At 42.2% G+C, this 25,572-nt stretch overlaps 1 protein-coding gene across 7 annotated transcripts in view; it reads left to right on the forward strand.

The window, feature by feature from the left end:
* Nucleotides 1-25,572, forward strand: part of LOC126284032 (microspherule protein 1) — a 152,482-nt gene that overhangs the window by 86,709 nt on the left and 40,201 nt on the right. For all 7 annotated transcript variants that reach the window (XM_049982586.1, XM_049982589.1, XM_049982588.1 and 4 more), the window contains one exon: nt 11,800-11,956. In XM_049982586.1, coding sequence (XP_049838543.1) covers nt 11,800-11,956 — 157 coding nt within the window. The remainder of the gene's footprint in view (nt 1-11,799; nt 11,957-25,572) is intronic.

Raw genomic sequence — 25,572 nt, forward strand, 5'->3', positions numbered from 1 at the left:
CAGCGAAATAAGAGACGTGCGGAGACCAACAAAGTTTCCAGTCCAGTGTGAGCTCTAGAAACTTAGTTGTTTCTACGAATGGGAGAACAACGGGACCGAGATGTAAGGATGGCAGAAGGAACGCTTTATATCACCAAAAGTTGATGCAAACTGTCTTCTCTTCAGAGAACTGGAAACCATTAGCCACACTCCACGAGTATATGCTGTCAAGACAACGCTGAAGGCAGCACTCCAGGAGGCATGTTCTCTGGGCACTGCAGTAGATCGCGAAGTCATCGACAAAAAGAGAGCCTGAGACATTAGGTGGAATGCAATCCATAATTGGATTGATCGCTATGGCAAAAAGGGCTACGCACTCCGTTCTCCTGGAGGAAGACGTCGGACAATACGGAACCCACACGTACCCTAAACTTTTGATCTGTTAAAAAGGAATCAATAAAAAGGGGCAGGCGACCAAGTAGACTCCACCTGTGCATAGTGTGGAGGATACCTCCTCTGCAACAGGTATCATAAGCCTTCTCCAAATCGAAGACCACGGCTACCGTTTGGTGCTTTCGCAAAAAGTTGGTCATGATGAATGTCGACAAGGTCACAAGATGGTCAACAGCGGAGCGGTGGCGACGAAAGCCGCATTGAACATTGGTAAGTAGCCATCGAGATTCAAGAACCCAAACTAACCGAGCGTTAACCATGCACTCCATCACCTTACAGACACAGCTTGTAAGAGAAATGGGGTGGTAACTAGAAGGAAGGTGTCTATCCTTCCCGGGTTTGGGTATAGGAACAACGACGGCGTCACGCCAACGCATGGGCACTTGATCTTCGGTCCAGACGAGATTGTAGGTACGAAGAAGAAAGCTTTTGCCTGCCGGAGAAAGGTATGTCAGCATCTGAACGTGAATGACATCTGGACCCAGAGCAGAGGACTGGGACAGTAAAAGTGCACGTATGAGTTCCCACATAGTAAAGGGGGCATTATAATTTTCCAGATTCAGAGAGTGGAAGGAAGGTCGCCGACCCTCTTCTGCCAGTTTCCTGGGAAGGAAGGCAGGGTGGTAATGGGCGGAGCTTGAAACCTCCGCGAAAAAGCGGCCGGAGGCGTTGGAGACGTCCACAGGATCAACAAGTACCTCATTACCTTAAGTTAGGCCAGGTACCAAGGAGTGGGCCATAATGCCCGACAGCCGGCACAGGCCACCCCAGATGACAGAAGAGGGAGTAAAACTGTTAAAGGAGCTGATGAAAGAGTCCCAACAAGCTTTTTTGCTGTCTTTGATGACTCTAGAGCATTGCGCTCGGAGTCGTTTGTATCCAATACAATTCGCCAACGTAGGATGGCGGCGAAAGGTGCGTAAAGCACGTCGTTGAGCACGGATAGCGTCTCTACAAGCCTCGTTCCACCAGGGGACGGAAGCGCGACATGAAGAAGAGGTAGTACGAGGAATGATAACAGCCGTGAGGTATTCGACCTGACTGTCACAACTGAGAAAATCGTGGTCCGGAAAGGTCACCAGGGAGGAGTAAAGTCCCCAGTCAGCTTTCGGTATGTTCCAGCTCGAAGGACGTGGGGATGGGGTGTGGTGCAGGAGACTAACGACACGGGAAATGGTCGCTCGTATAGGTGTCAGAAAGAACATACCACTCGAACCGACGGGCAAGAGTGGTAGAACAGATCGAGAGGTCCAAGTGGGAGTAGGTATGAGTAGAGTCTGAGAGGAAAGTCGGGGCGCCAGTATTGAGGCAGACAGGATTGAGATGGTTTAAGACATCCGCCAAGAGGGAGCCTCTCTGACAGGATGCAGGAGAGCCCCAAAGGGGATGATGGGCATTGAAGTCGCCAAACAATAAAAACGGCGGAGGAGGCTGAACAATCAGGAGCATCATGTCAGCCTGACTAACTGCGTATGACGATGGAGTGTAGACAGTACAAACAGAAAAAGTAAAGGCAGAAAGAGTAATACGGACAGCTATTGCTTGGAGTGGGGTGGTCAATGTATTGGGATGGTAATAGACATCGTCCTATATGAGCAACATGACCCCACCATGAGCTGTAATACCGTCCACAGGGGTGACGTCAGACCGCTCCGAAGTATAGTGGGTAAAAGCAATACGGTCAGTTGGGCGCAACTTGGTTTCCTGGAGACCAAGGACGAGCGGACAGTGCAGGCGGAGGAGCAGTTGTAATTCCTCCCGATCAGATCAAATACCTCTTATGTTCCAATGTAACAAAGCCATCGCTAGTCAGAAAAAAGGGGGAACGAAACGGGTGAAGAGCTGGTCACCTAGACGGCCGCGGAGGGCCAGGTTTTGAGGGAACAATGCTACAACCGGCGGGAGACGGATACTGTTCCATCGAGTCGTCGCCAGTTGCGGCCGTATTCCTGGGGTGCGTAGGAGGGGCAGCATCATTTGCCGATGACAGGCCAGCTGAGCGCCTGGCAGCAGAGCGTCCCAGCGAAACTGAGGACGGCTGGGAGCAGCGACTCACAGGGCCGCGAGGGAGGAGGATTTGGAAGGGAGGGATTTGGGAGACGGAGGCATAGACCCCGGATGGGGTGAGGAGGTGGAGGGGGAACAGGATAGGGGTGAGGATACTGTGGAAGGAGTGGACACGACTGAGGCGAACGAAGCTGTCAGTGTCACGGGATGGAAGCGGTCATACTTCTTCCTGGCCTCTGAATAAGAGTAAGGTCCAAAGTTTTTAATTCTTGAATTTTCTTCTCCTTCCGATTCGTGGGGCAATCTAAAGATCTTGGCGAGTGGAGGCCAGGACAATTGACGCACCGAGGTGGTGGAGTGCATCTGTGTTCCTCACGAAGAGGACGTCCACAATCACCACAAACGGGCTCAGCCTCACACCGTGACGACATGTGGCCGAAGTGCAAACACTGAAAGCAGCGCATAGGAAGCGGGACGTAAGGTCGCACGTCGCACCGGTAGCACATCACCTTTACCTTCTCCGGGAGAACGTCCCCCTCGAAGGCGAGGATAAAGGCCCCGGTGTCAATGCGACGGTCTTTGGGGCTGCGCCGGATGAAATGCACGCCTCGGTGCTCCAGGTTGGCCCTGAGCTCCTCATCAGATTGCAGCTGGAGGTCCCGATGAAAAATAACCCCCTGCGTCATATTCAGTGCCAGAAGCGGGACAATGGACACCGGGATGTCCCCTAGTCGGTCGCATGCCTGGAGCGCCGCCAACTGTGTGGCGGAGGTGGTCTTTATAAGAACGGACCCCGAATGCATTTTACTGAGAGCCTCGATTTCCCCGAAGGTGTCCTTGATGTGCTGGACAAAGAACATGGGCTTGGAGGTGGCATGTTGACATTTCATCTGCGAAACGTCTGCCCCAATACCACCCACTCCGACCAGGGGCTCTCCCTACGGGCGCCACCCAGCCTCAGCAAGGGCCACCTGGCAGGATGACCGTTGCCGGGAGTCCTGATGCCCCAAGGAGACGGGCATCTACTCCTCGGCCGACGTGGGGAAGGTGCAGCTCAGATATCAGCAGTATGATCCCTGTGTTGTCAGAGGGCTACAACCTAGAGGGTACATGACGACCCCACCACAATGGGCTGGCTACCGAGCTGGATTTCGGGTGCCACGGAAAGTCCATAATGATCGTTGGTGTAGATGGGGACGCACTATGGGCGTAACTTGTGCAGCCCATAAGGCGTTTAGGCCCAATTTGAGGAATAATGGGTGTGATTACAACGCCGTTACAATGCTGAGTGCCAAGGTCTTAGTGCACTGAGGACCAGTGATACACCACGTAAGGCGTCCTTCCCCATAACGCTCATACTTCTGTTGAATTTTGAAAAATGGAGGTCAAACCCCAAGGGGGACCATCACAGGGAAGTCCGAAATGGTTGAAACTCCTTTTAGTCGCCTCTTACGACAGGCAGGAATACCTCGGACCTATTCTTACTCCCGACCCGCAGGGGGGACATCATAGAGTTGACAAGTGTACATCATAGGGTTGACAGAATGCCGTACACTTCAGAGAAGTCAATTATAATGATTATTATGAATGCATCGATATTCCGATTGATTGACAACTGGGCTGCCATATAAGGAGGCAAAACTTTGCACATATCACGAGTCAGTAGTGTACAGAAATGGTTCCATTTTTAGAGCTCCATACCTTAATAGGTAAAAACAGGAGGCCTTGTAGGATCACTTCAATGCCCGTCCATTCGTCTGTCTGTCTGTCTGTCTGTCCTTCTGTCAAGCCTCCTTTTTTCAGGAACGGGTAGAGGAAACAAACTGAAATTTATTATTTGTTTGCGTTCCTGTGGAAATGTAAATAATTTCAGTTTTTACGCAAGAGCTTAAATGGAAAACCAGTCCTAAGCAAAGAAGGGGAAGCAGAAAGATGGAAGGAGTATATAGAGGTCTATGCAAGGGTGATGTACTTCAGGGCAATATTATGGAAATGAAAGAGGCTGTAGTTGAAGATGAAATGGCAGATATGACACTGCATGAAGAATTTGACGGCACTGAAAGACTTAAGGCAAAAAAGGCCCCAGGAGTAGAGAACATTCCATTAGAACTACTGATAACCTTGGGAGAGCCAGTCATGATGAAACACTATCATACTGGTGAGCAAGATGTACGAGACAGCCAAATACCCTCAGACTTTAAGAAGAATATAATAATTCCAGTCTCAAAGAAAGCAGGTGTCAACAGCTGTGAAAATTACCAAACTATCAGTTTAATAAGTCACGGCTGCAAAATACTCACACGAATTCTTTACAGACGAATGATAAGCTGGTAGAAGCCAACCTCATGGAAGATCAGATTCCATAGAAATGTTGGAATACGCAAGGCAATACTGACCCCACGACTTAGCTTAGAAGACAGGTTAAGGAAAGGCAAACCTACGTTTCTAGAATTTGTACGCTTGGAGAAAGCTTTTGACAATGCTGACTAGAATACGCTCTTTCAAATTATGAAGGTGGCAGGGGCAAAAGAGAGGGACTATTTACAATTTGTATGGAAACGAGATGGCAGTTATAAGAGTCAAGGGCCACAAAAGGGAAGCCGTGTTTGAGAAGAGAGTGAGGCAGGGTTGTAGCCTATCCCCAATGTTATTCAGCCTGCATATTGAGCAAGCAATAAACGAAACAAAAAATTGGAGGAGGAGCTAAAATCCATGGAGAAGAAATAAAAACTTTGATGTTTGCAGATGACGTAAGTCTGTCAGAGACAGCAAGGGACCTGGGAAAGCAGTTGAATGGAATGGACAGTGTCTTGAAAGGAGGATGTAAGATGAACATCAACAAAAGCAAAACAAGAATAATGAAACGTAATAGTATAAGGGAATTAATAAGACACTACAGCAGTAGATGAGTTTTCCTATTTGGGGGGCAAAATAACTGATGATGGTCAAAGTAGAGAGGATATAAAATATAGTTAACATTTTATATCCCCTCAATGGAACTGATATGCTGTTACAAGAAAAGCACTTCTGAAGAAGGGAAATTGGTTAACATTGAATATAGATTTAAGTGTCGGAAGTCTTTTCTCAAAGTATTTGTATGGAGTGTAGCCATGTATGGAAGTCAAACATGGAGAATGAACAGTTGTAAATGTGGTGTGAGTAGGGCCTCCCATCGGGAAGACCATTCGCTGGGTACAAGTCTTTCAATTTGACGCCACTGCGGCGACTTGCGTGTTGATGGGGATGAAGTGATGATGATTAGGACAACACAACACCCAATCCCCGAGCGGAGAAAATCTCCGACCCAGCCGGGAATCAAACCGGGGCCTTTAGGATTGACATTCTGTCGCGCTGACCACTCAGCTACCAAGTGCGAAGGCTGCTCTAAACATGATGCACTGCCACAATACTCCTGTAGCAACTACTTGTCCATTGTTTCTAGTTTCTTCAAAATGATCGAACAAACACGAATCGATCATTTAATATTTATGTCGAATCGATCGTCATCTTGGCATCTGGATCCACCATCTCAAAAGTTGTTTTCTGTTTGTGAGCTTGCTCAATGACATAGACAGCCCAGTACACATTAACACTTTACAAAACACTCCTAATAACAGTTTTTGCTTGTCTCCAAGAAGCAAGTGGTAGATGTGGCCCTCGACTCCAACAACATGTGAATAACCAATGCAATGGCATTATAATGTGTACGTAACAGCTACAAAATCTGGAAAGCTCACAAAGGTAATTGTCATCCATTTTTGGACAAAGTTTTGTGACTTTATGTAACAATGGAGCTGTATCTGTTTGCTACTGACACTGAGAATGGGCAAAGCTATCCCTTCTTATAAGATGGCCTTGTTCTTAATGAAATCTGAATATCAACATGTTCATAAAAAGCAATTCCACCAAAATGTATGCTGTTCCGCATACCCTATGACATGTGCTTTTACTAAATGGTGAAGAATTACATCTGCCCGATAAAAAAGTGCCCTATTCTCAACACACAGCAAAGGGAAATTGCAATTAGAAGCACTGAAGTTAATAAAACACGCCCCTAGATCCGAAAATGATTGAAGGCTCCAGCTTTCAAGAAAAGGCATTCATATGCTTGGTCTGCTATGAAATTATCACCAGATCATGAGGTAACTAGATCGTTACCAAAGCTGCTTTTCACCAAAATAATCACATTAACCCTGTGGTGCATGAATTTCCCTGCACTGGACAACTTTTCTGCCGTTTCCAATCAGTCACGAGGCTGCAAATGCATGCAGGACACAACACTAGTAGGCAGTGCCCACTGCAGTAAACTGTGCATTTGCAGCCTCAGGACTCATTGAAAATGTCAAAGAAGCTGTAGTGGACACTGTGCACCACAGGGTTAAAAAATGTGAAAAAATTATGAAATGCATAGTGGCAACTCGCCATATAATGAAGATGCTGAGTCACACTTAGGCACAACAAAAAGACCATTAGAAAGTGAGCTTACAGCCAACTAGGTCATTGTCGGGAATACACAACAAACAAACACACACCCACGCACGCACACGACTGCAGCCTCTGGCTGCTGTGGTGAGTAGCAACTATCCTTTTAATAATACTGTTACATCCCATCCTGGATTTTCCATTTTCTTAATGAATGTGTCTGTGGCATATGTGCCTTTGGACATTGCTAGTGCTTCATCTTTTTTTTATGTTTGAACATTTTTATTATAAATATCTCTGTCTGGGATACATTGGCCCTCTTGAAGTACAAAAGAAAAATAAAAGCAAAAATTTGTATACTAGACTTTACATGATTTTTCCTTTTCAATTACCATTTGGCACTTAGGGTTGTATCAAGTGTGAAATGATTAATCTAATTCAATTATGTTTGGAATACTGAAATATTTTGTAAATATATCCATAGCCTTTCCCGATGTTACAAATATACTGCTACTTTTGCATACTTTTGTAGTAGTCTTGTAATGCTGCTTCAGTAAGAATGTGAATGTAGAGACAAACCGATTTGAAGCCAAAAGTGCATAATATCCTGTTAATTCGTGACAATGTGGAATAATTTGTTTTATATACAGAAAGACTTTTTTGTAACATTATCATGATAGCCTGTAATTCATTTGCAATAATACATCACATACTAAATGGCGCCTTTTTGTTAGGTTCTTGAACACAGCATATGTGCATAAGGGATAAATAAATCAGCAACGGTATAGTCATTCAAATTATCTAAAATAGTCTGACAGTGCTGGGGTAGTTTCTTGACTTCACATCAATAGATAAGAAGTTGGTAGCACTTTGTTTCTTTGCATGTTGTAAGGTGTTAATATACAGACGAGTCTAGCCTGAGTGTGAGACACTGTGCTCTGCAGGTTTCAATATGTGGTGTGGCCAGTAGAAAAGCTGAACAATACCCCTGTGAGTGGTTATCCTATTTCTGTTACTCGGATCATAGGTAATGCTTATGGGTACTGACAACAACATACACCATTAAATAACAGCAGGATGGCAGTCAAATGCTTTCAGTAAAGTCTTCCTAACAGTGAAATTTACCTTTGATATCAGCATACTTATTTTCTGATAAAGGCTGTTCTCACTTGTGCCAGTCTAGATTTTTTTATCTGGTTTTCTTCTGCCACCATCAGGTATTTTGCTGCCTACATGAAAAACTCCCTCTGCGTCACCTGACTTCATTCCACTACAGTTTATTGCCCACCCGTTTACATATATACATCAAAAGAACGACAGCTGTCGTCTACACATAATGTTTATTGGGTAGTCACTCAGGAAGCTTTGCCAGTAAATGCGAACAGCATCTTGTGAAAGAGCCTTTCAGTTTTCAGTAACTTCAGACTGACAAATATAAACCAATAATGAGAGCAGCATATGTACCATCTAGACCATGTGCTGTGTTGACACACTGACCTCATGTTGGTGCAGTTTCCTCCCGATTTTCCACCAGATTGCTCCTTAGGGTGTTGTTAGTGCAAAAATAACAGCATATTCCTATGGGAATTATTATAGAGGTGTAGTAAGAATCGATAAAATATCTTGCTACATTAGGTCCCATTCAATTTATGACTAATCTTAATTTCACTAAGACTTTGCAGCACTTTAGCACGGACACTGTTTTGCAACTCTGTTGTCATGAAAGTGATTTGCAGGTGTGGGACTGATTGATCCTGCTAAATTCACTTGACTTTTCCCTACCGTGTCAATGAAATGTTCTGAATAATTCCCACTTATGGTATCACACTGCATTAGTAAAGTAAACTATTTCATTCCATAAAGGTTGTTTCACGCATAAGCTGCACCAACTCTCACTTTTCGTGGTGCGACCTGTCTACTTCAGCTATGATTATGGCAACTGGAGAGTGTTCATTGCAGCACTGTAAAGTGCTCCCTTACTAAAATGGTAAATTCTTTTGAAATCAGTTTCAATCTTTCTGCAAAACCTAGGTCATATCACTTTCTTTTGCTGTGCTAACCATTACAAGTTACGTGACGAATGTTATCACTTTGTGTTGCATGTCTCCTGGCAACCTCACAGAAGTAGCAACAATCACCTGCATTGTGAATGCTGTGTTACATCACCAACAAAACAAGAAACAGTCTCCAAAGGGGCTCAAAGCAAGTATTGATGACTCTAATCTGTATTTTTTTCATCATCTCGGTATAAAAAAAAGACAGGATAAATTGTGGAAACAATGATCAAGCTTGTCAGTATGCATTACCTATGGTAGATCTGGGAATGAGAAATGTATGGAAGTGCACAACTGTACATTTGTCTGTTTTGTTTCTATTTTAGCAGTCACACATTCAATTTTTCCCTGTGAATCCAAAATTTGATTTATTACTTTGTATCTAGTTAAAATAAGTTTTCACTGCAAGCCGAATAGTGCAATGGTGCAACTCATTCGTAGTTTTCACTTTCATTATCTACCGTCAGTTTGTAACTGTCTCTTGGACTGGCATCTGGTAGTGTAGTTCCACTGAGGGCTGGCTGGGGCAGGCTGTGAGGACATTATGAGCTGTCCGTGAAGTTCTTCATATTGGTCATGCATTTGAGACTCGGCAATGTTGCTGATGACCTTTGGCACCTTGTGATTGTTCACTCACTTTCGGGATTGGTGCCGAGTGATCCTGTTAAATTCTCATAATATTCCCTTAAATTTAATTTTTAGAAACTAGGAATATAGTTCCACACTTCAATTTCAACTGATTTTGAATTTTGTGTTGTGTACTGTCTGCCTTAACTACCAACAGAGCTAGACAAGCAGTATCACATTTGCTCCTTGCTGCCAAGCTCTTTTCGTGAATTAAGGCAAGAGTATTTATTTTGTTCAGATCTCACTGGGCTAATTATTTTGTATCATTTAAGGGTTGTCCCACCCCCCACCCCCCACCCCCCACCCCCTCTCTCTCTCTCTCTCTCTCTCTCTCTCTCTCTCTCTCTCTCTCTCTCTCTCTCTCTCTCTCTGTCTCTGGAAATTGCCAGTATGGAATTCAGTAACACAATGCTAAGAAAAGCTTTGTATTGCACCAACTGATATTTTTAGTTGTTATTGTCGACATTATTCCATAATGCAATAACCTTCATTCATTAGCTGTTTCAACATGCAGAATATGTGACATTAGAAAGTATCAGGAGATAACACTGCAAAAAAAAAAAAAAAAAAAAAAAAAAACCCAACCAACCAACTAGATATGCTCGCCAGTCCCTTCAGAGTGCTCCTAAAAGGCATGTATGACAAATATTTTGTTATGTTGCTGTCCATAGCACAGCTAAGAATTGGTAATATCATTGCAGATCTTTGGGAATCCTTCAATTTCAATCACTTATGCTACAAGATCTTCATGTAAGATGATACACTTAGCTAGAAATTTTAATTTTTGAGCTACTGGACTGCCAAATTTTGCACAATTAACAACTGAACTCTTATCTTTAATATTGTATCGTGAAACTCAGTGTCCAATACTAAGCTGAGATACCTTCCCCAGATGCTTCTCGTTAGCTCTGGTGTCCCATGCATATCTTGTAATATGATTGCGGTGTGAGTTGTAGCTCTAATTTCGGTGTAGACCACTGCACTCTACATTATTATTTTCCATTTTATTCAATGCGTCTTCAAATTGCTGGGAGAAATTTTTTAACAAAATCTGAAGAAAACATTTACACAGTAAGCCTCTCTACATGCTCCCCTCGGTAAACTGTGTTAATGTTCATTGGTGTCTGCTTTGTACGAATATGAGTTTTGTTCATCACATAGGACCCACATGTCAGGGGAAGAGTTATGAAGTGAATATGGTTCCTCTGTGCTAAATCTGTGAAATAGTAATTAAGCAGTCCTGTAGGCAGGTCATTAGTTTAAATCTAATTGAATAGCTTAAATATCACTTTCTATCAGCATGAAGTTCACCATTGATCCGTAAGTGGATCTTGAAATGTGCTGTGTGCCTGCATTGTTATGGAGCATGCACTGCAAGGTATTCACACAGTTTATTGCTTCAATTTATTGTAAGAAATCAAACCCAGAGCAGTAAAACTCATTACACCACAGTTACTGTGCATGAAAACATACAAATTCCTGAGTTAAAAATTGTACGAAGAATTACTTCTAAAGGGAAAGAAACAAGGTATAAAGCGTTAAGAATAATAAATGAAAAGCACTAGTTTGCTTTTGTTCTACAGTATTACTTTTATTGTGTTAGCCAGTATTCAGCTTACAAGGCCATCTTCAGGCATTTACTGAGTAGTGTCACCAGGGAAGTTATAATATTTGTAAATAACATTGAGAGAGAAGTTACACATATAGATTGAAGTAGAAACATACAGTAAGTAACATCGTTGACAGCATGGTGGTAATGCAATGTAAATAGTAAAAATTGAACATAAATAAATGAAATTGGAGTAGAGGAGGGGGGGGGGGGAAGAAAAAAAAACACTTCAACACAAAATAGGAACAGCGTGCCTACATAACAGTTTCTGTTATTTAAAAAAAAAACTAATAAAAAACATTTATTCATTTCTGCATATCTTATTGATATTGCTTAAGTTCCTTATATATTCTGTAGTTACATTGATAATTCTTTCTTCTTTTGCTTGGTTTGTGCATCACTCTCCATGTTTTATATCTTCTGAAGTAGCCTTATCAACTGCTAATAATTATGTTCCTGCCTATTTACCCTTAGTAATATTTATATTTTCATTATTGGCTCAGTTGTTCGGATTTAAGTATTACAAATTTTTAAAAACACATACAGTGATAGATTCATTGTCATTTTAGTCACAGAGACAAAACTGATTTTCCATAATTTAATGTGTGAATAGTGATTTATACTGACACTGTGTATTTGTCACTACAGGTTGATTAAGAAAGAAATCCGTTCTCTGGAGAATGAGATGGGAAACTGGCAAGTTCTCGTAGACTCGGTAACTGGTATTAGTCCTCCTGATTTTGACAATCAAACCTTAGCTGTTTTGCGTGGACGGCTTGTAAGATATCTAATGAGATCTCGAGAAGTAAGTGTTGCACATTTTCATTTATAAGTTTTCTATTGTATAATATGTATGAAATTATTTCTGCAATGACGTATGAAATTATTTCTGCAATGATGAAATGTCAGAGTAGAAATCTACATCTACATCTCTACTCTGCAAACTGGTGTAAAGTGCATGGCAAAAGGTACACCACATTTTACCATTTATTAGGGTTTCTTCCTGTTCCATTTGCATATGGAGCATAGGCATACCTTTGTGCGCACTGTGATTAATCTTGTCTTCATGATCCTTTTGTGAGCGACACATAATTACAGTATAATCTTCTTTAACAGATCTGAGGACCCAAATATTTTTTCCTTAGATTGGGGTTCTCCATAAATGGGAGTTTTGCATAGGTATACAAAAAAAGTGATCCAGTACCTTCGTTCAAGCGCATTTAGGTGATGTAAGTGCTATTTATTTACAAAACTTAACAATATCCTGCTGCACGTTCAAATACAGTACAGACAAATTCTGGGATTCCTCGTTACAGTAATTGGGCACTTTTTGTATGATATTTTGCTGTTGCGGTACTGCGAATGGCTGAAAGCAAGGGGAAACTACAGCTGTAATTTTTCCCGAGGGTATGCAGCTTTACTGCATGATTAAATGATGATGGCGTCCTCTTGGGTAAAATATTCCGGAGGTAAAATAGTCCCCCATTTGCATCTCCGGGCGGGGCTACTCAAGAGGACATCGTTATCAGGAGAAAGAAAACTGGCGTTCTACGGATCGGAGCGTGGAATGTCAGATCCCTTAATCGGGCAGGTAGGTTAGAAAATTTAAAAAGGGAAATGGATAGGTTAAAGTTAGATATAGTGGGAATTAGTGAAGTTCGATGGCAGGAGGAACAAGACTCTTGGTCAGGTGAATACAGGGTTATAAATACAAAATCAAATAGGGGTAATGCAGGAGTAGGTTCAATAATGAATGGAAAAATAGGAGTGCAGGTAAACTACTACAAACAGCATAGTGAACGCATTATTGTGGCCAAGATAGACAAAAAGCCCACGCCTACTACAGTAGTACAAGTTTATATGCCAACTAGCTCTGCAGATGATGAAGAAATTGATGAAATGTATGATGAGATAAAAGAAATTATTCAGGTAGTTAAGGGAGATGAAAATTTAATAGTCATGGGTGACTGGAATTTGAGAGTAGGAAAAGGAAGAGGAGGAGACGTAGTAGGTAAACATGGATTGGGGCTGAGAAATGAAAGAGGAAGCCGCCTGGTAGAATTTTGCACAGTGCATAACTTAATCATAGCTAACACTTGGTTCAAGAATCATGAAAGAAGGTTGTATACATGGAAGAACCCTGGTGATACTAGTAGGTTTCAGATTGATTATATAATGGTAAGAAAGAGATTTAGGAATCAGGTTTTAAATTGTAGGACATTTCCAGGGGCAGATGTGGACTCTGACCACAATGTATCGGTTATGAACTCTAGATTAAAACTGAATAAACTGCAAAACGGTGGGAATTTAAGGAGATTGGACATGGATAAACTGGTGGAACCAGAGGTTGTGGAGCGTTTCAGGGAGAGCATAAGGGAACAATTGGCAGGAATGGTGGAAAGAAATACAGTAGAAGAAGAATGTGTAGCTTTGAGGGATGAAGTAGTGAAGGCAGCAGAGGATGGAGTAGGTAAAAAGACAAGGGCTAGTAGAAATCCTTGGGTAAAAGAAGGAATACTGAATTTAAATGATGAAACAAGAAAATACAAAAATGCAGTAAGTGAAGAAGGCAAAAAGGAATACAAACGTCTCAAAAACGAGATCGACAGGAAGTGCAAAATGGCTAAGCAGTGATGGCTAGAGGACAAATGTAAGGATGTAGAGGCTTATCTCACTAGGGTAAGATAGATACTGCCTACAGGAAAATTAAAGGGACCTTTGGAGATAAGAGAACCACTTGCATGAATATCCAGAGCTCAGATGGAAACCCAGTTCTAAGAAAAGAAGGGAAAACAGAAAGGTGGAGGGAGATATGATACTGTGTGAAGAATTTGACAGAGCACTGAAAGACCTAAGTCAAAACAAGGCCCCGGGAGTAGACAACATTCCATTAAAACAACTGACAGCCTTGGGAGAGCCAGTCCTGACAAAACTCTACCATCTGGTGAGCAAGATGTATGAGACAGGCGAAATTCCCTCAGACTTCAAGAAGAGTATAATAATTCCAATCCCAAAGAAAGCAGGTGTTGAGAGATGTGAAAATTACCGAACTATCAGTTTAATATGTCACAGATGCAAAGTACTAATGCGAATTCTTTACAGGTGAATGGAAAAACTGGTAGAAGCCGACCTCGGGGAAGATCAGTTTGGATTCCGTAGGAATGTTGGAACACGTGAGGCAATACTGACCCTACGAATTACCTTAGAGGATAGATTAAGGAAAGGCAAACCTACGTTTCTAACATTTCTTGACTTGGAGAAAGATTTTGACAATGTTGATTGGAATACTCTCTTTCAAATTCTGAAGGTGGCAGTGGTAAATACAATTTGTACAGAAACCAGATGGAAGTTATAAGAGTCAAGGGGCATGGAAGGGAAGCAGTGGTTGGGAAGCGAGTGAAACAGGATTGCAGCCTCTCCCCGATGTTATTCAATCTGTATATTGGGCAAGCAGTAAAGGAAACAAAAGAAAAATTCGGAGTAGGTATTGAAATCCATGGAGAAGAAATAAAAACTTTGAGGTTTGCCAATGACATTGTAATTCTGTCAGAGACAGCAAAGGACTTGGAAGAGTAGTTGAACGGAATGGGCAGTGTCTTGAAAGGAGGATATAAGATGAGCATCAATAAAGCAAAACGAGGATAATGGAATGTATTCGAGTTAACTCGGGTGATGCTGAGGGAATTAGATTAGGAAATGAGACACTTTACAGTTGTAAAGGAGTTTTACTATTTGGGGAGCAAAATAACTGATGATGGTCGAAGTTGAGAAGATATAAAATGTAGACTGGCAATGGCAAGGAAAGCGTTTCTGAAGAAGAGAAATTTGTCAACATCGAGTATTGATTTAAGTGCCAGGTAGTCGTTTCTGAAAGTATTGGTATGGAGTGTAGCCATGTGTGAAAGTGGAACATGGACGATAAATAGTTTAGACAAGAAGAGAATAGAAGCTTTCGAAATGTAGTGCTACAGAAGAATGCTGAAGATTAGATGGGTAGATCACATAAGTAATGAGGAGGTATTGATGAGAATTGAGGAGAAGAGGAGTTTTTGGCACAACTTGACTAGAAGAAGGGATTGGTGGGTAGGACATTTTCTGAGGCATCAAGGGATAACCAATTTAATACTGGAGGGCAGCATGGAGGGTAAAAATTGTAGAGGGAGACCAGGAGATGAATACACCAAGCAGATTCAGAAGGATGTAGGCTGCAGTAGGTACTGGGAGATGATGAAGCTTGCGCTGGATAGAGTAGCATGTAGAGAAGCATCAAACCAGTCTCAGGACTGAAGACCACAACAACAACAAACCAATACTCCAGCAGTGACTTGCCAGCACTGCTGCATAGCAAAAGCAATCAGTGCAGGTCCGTAAAATTCCACTTTAAAAATAGTTTTGTTTGTAATGGGAAACAAACCAATGCCTTTCATTGATATTGGGCTTTGCATGAAACATGTGATGGGCAGTATTTGTTTGGTCTGACTCCAGCTAACACTGCAAAAATGAAATTGCAAATAACTGCTGTAACACCAACCGATGACTCTTAGGTCACCCTGTACATACTCAAAACAAAAAAGCATCACGAAGGAGTTAACTGATTTGAACAGGGATTGTTGGATTTGATGTACATTTACAGACAAACAAATGACCACAGTGTCAGGCAAATTGATTGAGAGAGAGTGCCTCACAAACTGAGAAAGTCAGTAACACATTGGTCCACCTCTGGCCCTTGTGCAAGCAGTTATTTGGTTTGGCATTGATTGATAAAGTTTTGGTTGTTCTCTTGAGGGATATCATGCCAAATTCTGTCCAACTTGTGTGTTACATTGTCAAGATACCAAGACGATTGGAGAGCCTGTCCATAATGCTACAAACTTTATCAGTAGGAAGATATCCAGCTACCTTGCTGGCCATGATAGGATTTCGCCAGCATGAAGACAAGCAGTAGAAATGCTCACCATGTGTAGACAGCCATTATCTTGCTGAATTATTAGCCTAGGACGAAGTGCCATGAAGGGTAACAAAATGGTGTGTAGAATATTATCGATGTATTGCTGTGCTGTAAGGGTGCAGCTGATGACGACCAAAGTGATCCTGAAATGATATGAAATGGCACTCCAGACCATCAATTCTGATTGTTGGATCGTATGGTTGTTGACTATCAGGCTAGTACCCCACCACTGTTGTCCACACACAATGAGAGTTTCTACTGCTTGTCTTTTTACTTGACAAAACCCACCTTGGCCAGCAAGGTAGCCAGATCTCTCCCCAGTTCAGAATGTTTGGAGCATTATGGGGAGGGCCCTCCAACCACCTCAAGATTTTGATGATCTACCATGCCAGTTGGATAGAATTCATCACTATATCCCTCAGGAGGACATACAACAACGCTGTCAATCAGTGCCAAACCATATAACTGCTTACATAAGGACTGGAGGTGGAACGGCTTGTTACTGACTTGCATGGTTTGTGGAGCTCTTTCTCATCAATGAACCATCCAGTTTTTTGGAAATTGTAATAATTTGTTTATCTGTCTGTGTACAGCACGTCTACAGGTTTCTGTCCCATTTGAATAAATCTTTCAGTATATGTCTTTTTTTTCCCTTCCTTTTTTAGTGCTTTGCAAAGGGCAAATATGTTGGAAAGTTCTTGACTGATTTACTTCAGATTTTTACTCTGTACTCTAACAAACCGTTGTATATTCTAACAAACCTTCGGACAGGTATAGGCTATATATTTTTAATATACACTGATCAGCCAAAACATTATGACTACCTACGCTATAGCCGCTATGTCCACCTTTGTCACAGATAATGATGACGATGCATTGTGGCATGAAAGCAATCGGACCTTGGTAGGTTGCTGGAGGGAATTGGTCCCACATCTGCACACATGGATGGGGGACTGTGAGCTCTGACGCCACAGTCAGTCACATCCCAAATGTGTTTGTTTGGGTGCAGGTCTGGCGAGTTGGGGGGTCATCACACCACTTGGAACTTGACACCGTGATCCTCAAACCAACTTGGCCTTGTGACAAGTTGCATTATCTTCTTGAAAAATGCCACTGCCATTGGGAGACATGATTGTCATGAAGGGATGTACATGACCCACAACCAATGTACGATACTCGGTGGCAATTGTGGTGCCTTGAACGAGCTCCACTAAATCCATGAATGCCCACATAAATGTTCACCAGAGTGTAATGGAGCCACCGCCAGCTTGTTTCCGTCCTGCAGTACAGATGTCAAGGAGCTGTTCGGCTGGAAGATAACAGATTCGCTCTCTCCCATCAGCACGATGAAGAAGGTATCGGGATTCATTAGATCATACAATGTAACATGCCCATTTCAGTCATAGTTGCCAATGTCGTAGTGTTAACATTGTCACATGCTAAGGTTGTCGGCTGTGGAAACCCATTGTTACGAGTTTTCGGTGCATTGTGTGTTCAGATAGACTTGTACTCTACTGAGCATGAAAGTCAGATGTTAGTTGTGCCACAGTTTTCTGCCTGTCCTGTTTTACCAGTCTGTTCAACATCTGGGGTGACTGGCCAATCCCACTACATCTGGACGTGGTTTCACTTTGATGTCACCACGTGTTGGAGACACACACTGTAGCACTCCTCAAACACCTGACAAGTTGTGTAGTTTGCAGAATGCTCATGCCAAGCCTACGGGCCATCACAATCTGCCCTCAATCAAACTCTAATGGATAGCGTGCCTTCCCCTTCTACATGTGGACAACACTGTCAGTTGTGCTACGTACACCGTGTGTGTGTGTGTGTGTGTGTGTGTGTGTGTGTGTGTGTGTGTGTGTGTGTGTGTGTGTGTGTGTGTGAAAAAGAGAGAGAGTGAGAGTGAGAGTGAGAGTGTGGCAGTCATTCCTCCAGGTGATGCTGCTATTGTCTGGATGGGTTTATATCGATAGTATGCCAGTGGCCATAATGTTCTGACTGATCATTGTATATAAATATATTTATTGGCTTGATGAATAAGTTTGTAACATTTTTCTGTAAGTTTTATAAACACAATGGACACATACCAGAGATTGTAGTCATCAAATTATATATACTCCTTTGCCGTTTACAACAGTCCACCTGCACTGGGATAACTTTCTGATTCCACAACTGTATAAATCATGTGGCTTTGAGGCAAAAGACTCTTTGAGTCATGTTTGGAGTTCATTTTCATCCAGAAAGAAAGTTCCTTGCAGGTTATTTGATAGAGTATAGAAAAGGTGAAAATCTGAGGACACAAGATCTAGGTGAATGAGGTGGGTGTGGGAATGACTTCCCAACTCATCTCTTGTATAGTGTTTTTTTTTATCAGGCTAGCAGAATTCAGGTTGGCATTATCGTGGGTAGCATCACTTCACACATACTTTGTGGTCATTGTTCTTGGATTGTGTTGCGAGGCATCTGAGTTGTCAGCAATGTATTTTGTATTCAAAATGACATAAATCATGTTACTTATATGTACAGAGTGTAGGTACACACATCTTAATTAAAAATAAATAAATAAATAAAATAGAAGTTTCATTTTTTCTGAACACTCTTGGTGGTATTATCTTTAAAGCAGTCCTTTAAAAAGATGTTGCTGCCACACATTTCACAATTTTTTTTAATTTTAGTTGTACACCGTTCGCTTGTTACATATTTTTATGAGCTTCAAACAGGAGTGACTGCAGTAATGGGTAGGAACTGTGATTGTTGTATACAGAAGCGAGCTGAGTGGGTGATCCTTCTCTCACAGCTCCAGGCTGCTTTGGCTTCCGACACACGGCTTGAGGCTGCTGCTAAGGGGCGTCACTATGGGGAGATAGAATGCAGGGCTGCAAGGGACATCGAGCATGTCCTAGGTGTCCTCTGATCAGTCCATTGCTGTGACTGCCCCGGGTACTGCCTGCGCTGATGTTGACCCCTCACCCGTGATCGAGTGGGAGATCATTCCAAAGTCTGACAGGCAGCGAAAAACTTTCCGAGGGGCCGATCGTAGGGCCTTCCCGGTCCAATTGACGAACAAGTTTCGGGCGTTATCTGTGGCTGACGATGTCTCTGAGTTGGATGCAGTCGTCCACCCTGTTCCAGAGGAAGCTTCTCGGCCCGCAAGGTCTGGGCATTCACAGAGGGTGGGTTTGCTGGTAGTTGGGAACTCCAACATTAGGTGCGTAATGAGGCCCCGTAGGAACATGGCCACCAAGGAGGGGGAGGAAGCCAGTGTGCACTCCGTGTGCACTCCGGGGGGAGTCACTTCGGATGTGGAAAGGGTGCTTTCGGATGCTGTGAAGAGTACAGGGTGCAACCAACTACAGGTGGTGGCTCATGTCAGTACCAATGATGTGTGTCGCTTTGGATCGGAGCAGATTCTGCCTGGTTCCAGGCGGCTAGCGGAAATGGTAAAGACTGCCAGTCTTGCTTCCGAGATTAAGGCAGAGCTCACCATTTGCAGCTTCGTCAATAGAACCGACTGGGGTTCTTTGGTGCAGAGCTGAGTGGAGGGTCTGAATCAGAGGCTCAGGCGGTTCTGGGACCGTGTAGGCTGCAGATTCCTTGACTTGCACCATCAGGTGGTGGGTTTCCAGGTTCTGCTTAATAGGTCAGGAGTCCACTACACACAGGAGGCGGCTACACAGGTAGCAGGGGCTGTGTGGAAGGGACTGGGCGGTTTTTTAGGTTAGAGGGGTCTCAGGGAACCACAGAAGGGACATCCGTCTAAAAGTGGGCAGGTAAAACACCATAAGGTAGTTGTAGAAACGATTGGTATTGTAGTTGTAAATTGTCATAGCTGTGTTGGGAAAGAACCAGAGCTCCAAGCCCTTATAGAAAGCACTGAAGCTCAAATAGTTGTAGGTACAGAGAGATGGCTAAAGCTATAAATAAGTTCAGCCAAATTTTTTTCAAACAATCTAACAGTGTTCAGAAAGGATAGATTAAATACAGTTGGTGGTGGAGTATTTATTGCTGTCAGAGGTAGTTTGCCTTGTAGCAAAATTGAAGTAGATAGTTTGTGTGAAATAGTATGGGTAGAGGTTATGCCTGACAATCGGAATAAACTATTAATTGGATCGTTTTACCAACCCCCGACTGAGAAGATATAGTTGCTGAACAGTTGAAAGAAAACTTGAGTCTCATTTCGAATAAGTACCCCACTCATACAGCTATAGTCGGTGGTGACTTTAATCTACTCTCGATATGCTGGAAAAATTATATGTTTAAAGCTGGCGGCAGGTACAAAACGTCATCCGAAATAGTACTGAATGCTTTCTCAGAAAATTATTGTGAACAATTAGTTCATGAGCCCACTCGAAGCGTAAATGGTTGCAAAAGCATACTTGACCTTTTAGCTTCAAATAATCCTGGGCAAATAGTGAGTATTGTGACGAATACAGGGATTAGCGATGGCAAGGCAGTTCCTGTTAGACTGAATACCATAATACCTACAACCATCAAAAAAAAGGCTGATAAAAATGCTCTTAACGCCTTTTTAAGAGACAGTCTTCACTTCTTCCGATCTGCTCATGTAAATGTAGAAAAGTTGTGGAATTATTTTCAGAGAGATAGTAGCCCAAGGCAAGATTCTAACCTGCGACCGTAGCAGTCTCGCGGTGTCGGACTGAGCGCCTAGAACCGCTAGACCACCGCGACCTGCAGAGATAGTACCGACAGCAGTTGAGAGATACATACCACATAAATTAATAAGTGATGGTACTGATCCCCCATGGTACACAAAACGGGTCAGATCGATGTTGCAGAAGCAACGAAAAAAGCATGTCAAATTTAAGAGAACTCAAAAGCCCCAAGATTGGCAAAGTTTTGCAGAAGTTCGAAATATGGCACATACTTCAATGCAAGATCCTTTTAATAATTTCCACAACGAAATTCTGTCTCGAAATCGTGCAGAAAAACCAAAGAGATTCTGGTCATACATAAAGCACACCAGTGGCAAGACACAATCAGTACCTTCACTGCATGATAACAATGGTGAAGTCACTGATGATAGTGCCACTAAAGCATGGTTTTCCGAAACTCCTTCACCAAAGAAGATGAAGTAAAAATTCCTGAATTCCAATCAAGAACAACTGCCAAGATGAGAAACGTAGAAGTAGATATCCTCGATGTAATGAAGCAGCTTAAATCACTTAATAAATGCAAGGCCTCCCATCCAGATTGTATACCAGTCAGGTTCCTCTCATAGTATCTGATAAAATAGCTCCATATTTAGCAATTATATACAACCACTCGCTCACAGAAAGCTCCATACCTAAAGACTGGAAAATTGCTCAAGTCACACCAATACCCAAAAAGGGAAGTAGGAGTAATCTGCTGAATTACAGACCTATGTCACTAATGTCGATTTGCAGTAGGGTTTTGGAACATATACTTTACTTGAACATTATGAAGTACCTCGAAGAAAACGATTTATTGACACATAGTCAGCACGGTTTAAGAAAATATTGTTCTTGCGAAACACAACTAGTTCTTTATACTCATGAAGTAGTAAGTGCTATCAACAGGGATGTCAAATTGATTCCATATTTTTAGATTTCCAGAAGGCTTTCGACATCGTTCCTCCCAAGCGTCTTCTAACCAAACTGCGTGCCTATGAAGTATCACCTCAGTTGTGCGACTGGATTCGTGATTTCCTGTCGGAAAGCTCACAGTTCATAGCAATAGACAGAAAGTCATCGAGAAAAATGGAAGTAATATCTAGCATTCCCCAAGGAAGTGTTATAGGCCCTCTATTGATCTTGATATATATTACCGACATGGGAGACAATCTGAGTAGCTGTCTTAGATTGTTTGCAGATGATGCTCATTTACTGTCTTGTAAAGTCATCAGATAATCAAAATGACTTAAAAAATGATTTAGATAAGATATCTGTATGACGCGAAAAGTGGCAGTTGGCCCTGAATAAGGAAAAGTGTGAAGTTATTCACATGAGTACTAAAAGAAATCATCTAAATTTTGATTACATGATAAATCACACAAATCGGAAGGCTGTAAATTCAACTAAATAATTAGGGATTACAATTACAAATAACCTAAATTGGAACGATCACATAGATAATGTTGGGGGTAGAGCGAACCAAAAACTGCGATTAATTGGCAGAACACTTAGAAGGTGCAACAGGTCTACTAAAGAGTCTGCTTACACCACACTTGTGCGGTGTGGGATCCGCATCAGGTGGGACTGACGGATGACATTGAAAAAGTACAAAGAAGAGCAGCTCGTTCTGTATTATCACGAAATAGGGGAGATAGTGTCACAGACATGATACGTGAGTTGGAATGGCAGTCATGAAAACAAAGGCGTTTTTTGTTGTGATGGGATCTTCTCATGAAATTTCAATCACCAGTTTTCTTCTCCAATTGCGAAAACATTCTCTTGGCACCCACCTACATAGGAAGAAATGATCATCACAATAAAATAAGAGAAATCAGGGCTTGCACAGAAAAATTTAAGTGCTCGTTTTTCCCGCATGCCATTAGAGAGTGGAACGGTAGAGAGACAGCTTGAAGGTGGTTCATTGAAACTTCTGCCAGGCACATTATTGTGAATGGCACAGTAATCACGTAGACGTAGATGTCAATATGTGTGAAATTTCATTTCTCCATTTTTAATAGTTTTGAAGCAGTATGTACAAGAATATAAAAAAGTCAACTTTTGGGAATTTCAGGTACTACTAAAATATGTTTCCTGAAATTTTTGGTAAAGGGCCATTGAGAATAGTTTTAATTAAGACCATTAGTGCACTGGTGCACCTCCAGTTGTCACTTGTCACACATCTCCAGGACAGCAAGTAATATGTTTAGCTCTTCCTTTTTTTTTCTTAGTAGTTTACATTCCTTAAATTTCATGCGTGTTTTTGTATTTGAGTTTAAACTCGTGTTTTGCAAGTGTACATTGAGGCACTCATTAGTGCAGTAGTTGCTTCTTTGTTTGTTTTGAAGATAATGAACCATTTGGTTCAGCTAGATAGGCATTCAATCTGGCCTCAGCTGTCACCTGTGACAAATCTCCAGGTCAGCAAGTTACATATCTAGCTTTTCGTGTGTTTTCTTAGTAGTCTATATGCTTAAATTTCATGTGCTCATGTGTCAAAGAGGTATAATCTTACATTTTGTAAATGCAAATTCAAGCAGTCTGCAGCTCAGTTGTCATTTCCTCCAAACAACCAACTACACAGACCATTAATGCATCAGCATCTATAGGTGATGCATCAGGAGGGTACCAAGTTGCATACCTATTATCTATTAGCTTTTACAGTTTATCTCTTCAGTTAGTCTTCCATGCTGTGTGCAAATGCAGGAGGAGCTGACCACAGTTCATGAACAGTTTAAATGTGGTTCTGGCTACAGTCAGCCAGGTTCTGGCTACAGTCTACCAACTTAACGCTGCTGTCTCAGAGTGTAGCAATGGCTGAGAATCGGGCATCATATCGGATACATGTGTCACATGTTTCACCTGTAGGCTCTGTTGCCAAGGCATCTCCTGCTGTATCGAATGTGGAGGATCCAACCTCGCAGCAGGATGAGTGGCAGGATGTAACATGCTCATGCTGCTTGAGGCAGAGGGCCATATGGAGACTGGCCATCTGGCCTAGTCTATTTGCACTGTTGAGTGAACATGTGGCTGTTCTTTAGCATGGACCAAGGGGGTACTCATAAACAGAGGCTTGATACTTATTGCTAGCTCCAACATTAGGCTCCCTATGGAGCTACTTATGAAGATAGTGTTCAGCACTGGCAAGAAAGCTAACGTGTACTTGTTATGTTTGCCAGAGAGCCTCATCCAAGATGTGGGGGGGGGGGGGGGGGGGGGGCTTTCTTGTGGCTATCGAGCAAGGAGGGTGCAGTAGCCTATAAGTGGTGGCTCACATTGGTACTGACAATGCCCTTCGCAAGAGTTCTGAGGCCGTCCTTAGTTCATACAGGCAGCTGGCAAGGGTAGTGAAGGCTGCTAGCATAGCATGCAGGGTGCGAGCAGTGATTGCATTTTGCAGCATTGTTCCCAGAATTGATTGGGATTCTTTGGTTTGGGGCTGAGTGGAGGGTCTCAACCAAAGGCTTTGTCTACTCTGCGATGGTAAAGGCTGCAGATTTCTAGACTGTGTTATCGGATGGTGAATTATAGGACTCCTTTGATAGGTCAGGGGTGCACTACACAAAGGAAGCAACTATCCAGGAAGCAGAGTACTTGGGAAGTGCTAGGAAGTAGTTTGAGATACTCCAATGAACACTCGCCAGTTGATAAGCAGATAGGGGCATTAGACAGCATTCAGAGTAAAAATATTTTGACTATCAAAATTTTATTAGTAAATTGTTGAGGTATTCCTAACAAAGTTTGTGAATTTATTGCTCTCCAGGAAAATTGTAAGCCCAAATCATTCTTGGATCTGAGAGCTGGCTAAAACCTGAAGCAGAAAGCTTTGAGGTATTTAGCAAGTCATGGAACATTCATTGGAAGGACAGATAGACACCGTAGGAGGGGGAGTGTTCATTGCAGTTGATGAAAATATTGTCTCTATTGAGGTTGAAATTGGGGGTGACAATGAAGTTGTCTGGTCACATGTAATAGGCCTAGGTGAAACCAAATTAATTGTTGGATGTTTTTACTGGCCAGCCAATTCCACTGTGACAGTTTTAGAGTCATTCAAAGAAAGTCTGCAATCTGCAGCATGTAAATACTAAGATATTTAGATTTACTGCTTACAGATGTTGACTTTGAAATTATTGGTGTATCAAAGTACCACTTAAATAATTTGACAATTCTGAGGCTTCCTTTAATACGATACAGATTAGCTGGCTGTTTTTCGAGGAGTTCCTTGAGGGGTGTGGGAGTGGCCATGTACGTAAAAAGCAGTATTCCATTAGAGTCCATAGACATATCACAGCACTGCACTGAACAGATATTTGAATGTTGTGCAAGGGCAGTTGAATTTAGTGTGACTAAACTTCTAATTGTTGTTGTTTATAGGTCCCTTAACTTTGACTTCAGAGCATTGGTGCTCAAGCTAGAAATGGTTCTTGATTCACTTTCTAGGAATTAGTTATATGTGTTGACTTAAGTATAAATTTTGTATATGATGGTGCAAGAAAAAGTACATTGATACATCTCCTAAATTCATATGATCTGATGCAGATTGTGTTCTTTCCAACTAGGGTGGAGGGGAACAGTAGCACAGCCATAGGCAATATTTTTATTCATTCCTCATTACTAGATGGGCATTCTGTTAATAAAAGGGTGAATGGCCTTTCAGACCATGATGCACAAATTCTAACACTAAAAACAAATGTCACATATGATTACAAACTATGCAGGAAAGTTAATCCAACAGCAATAGAGTATTTTTTAAACCTTGGCAAGGAACAAGAGTGGCAGGATGTTTACAGTGTCGATAGCATAGATGATAATTATCAACGC

Source organism: Schistocerca gregaria, chromosome 8 (genome assembly GCF_023897955.1).
Source record: "Schistocerca gregaria isolate iqSchGreg1 chromosome 8, iqSchGreg1.2, whole genome shotgun sequence".
In the NCBI taxonomy this organism is placed as follows: domain Eukaryota; kingdom Metazoa; phylum Arthropoda; class Insecta; order Orthoptera; family Acrididae; genus Schistocerca; species Schistocerca gregaria.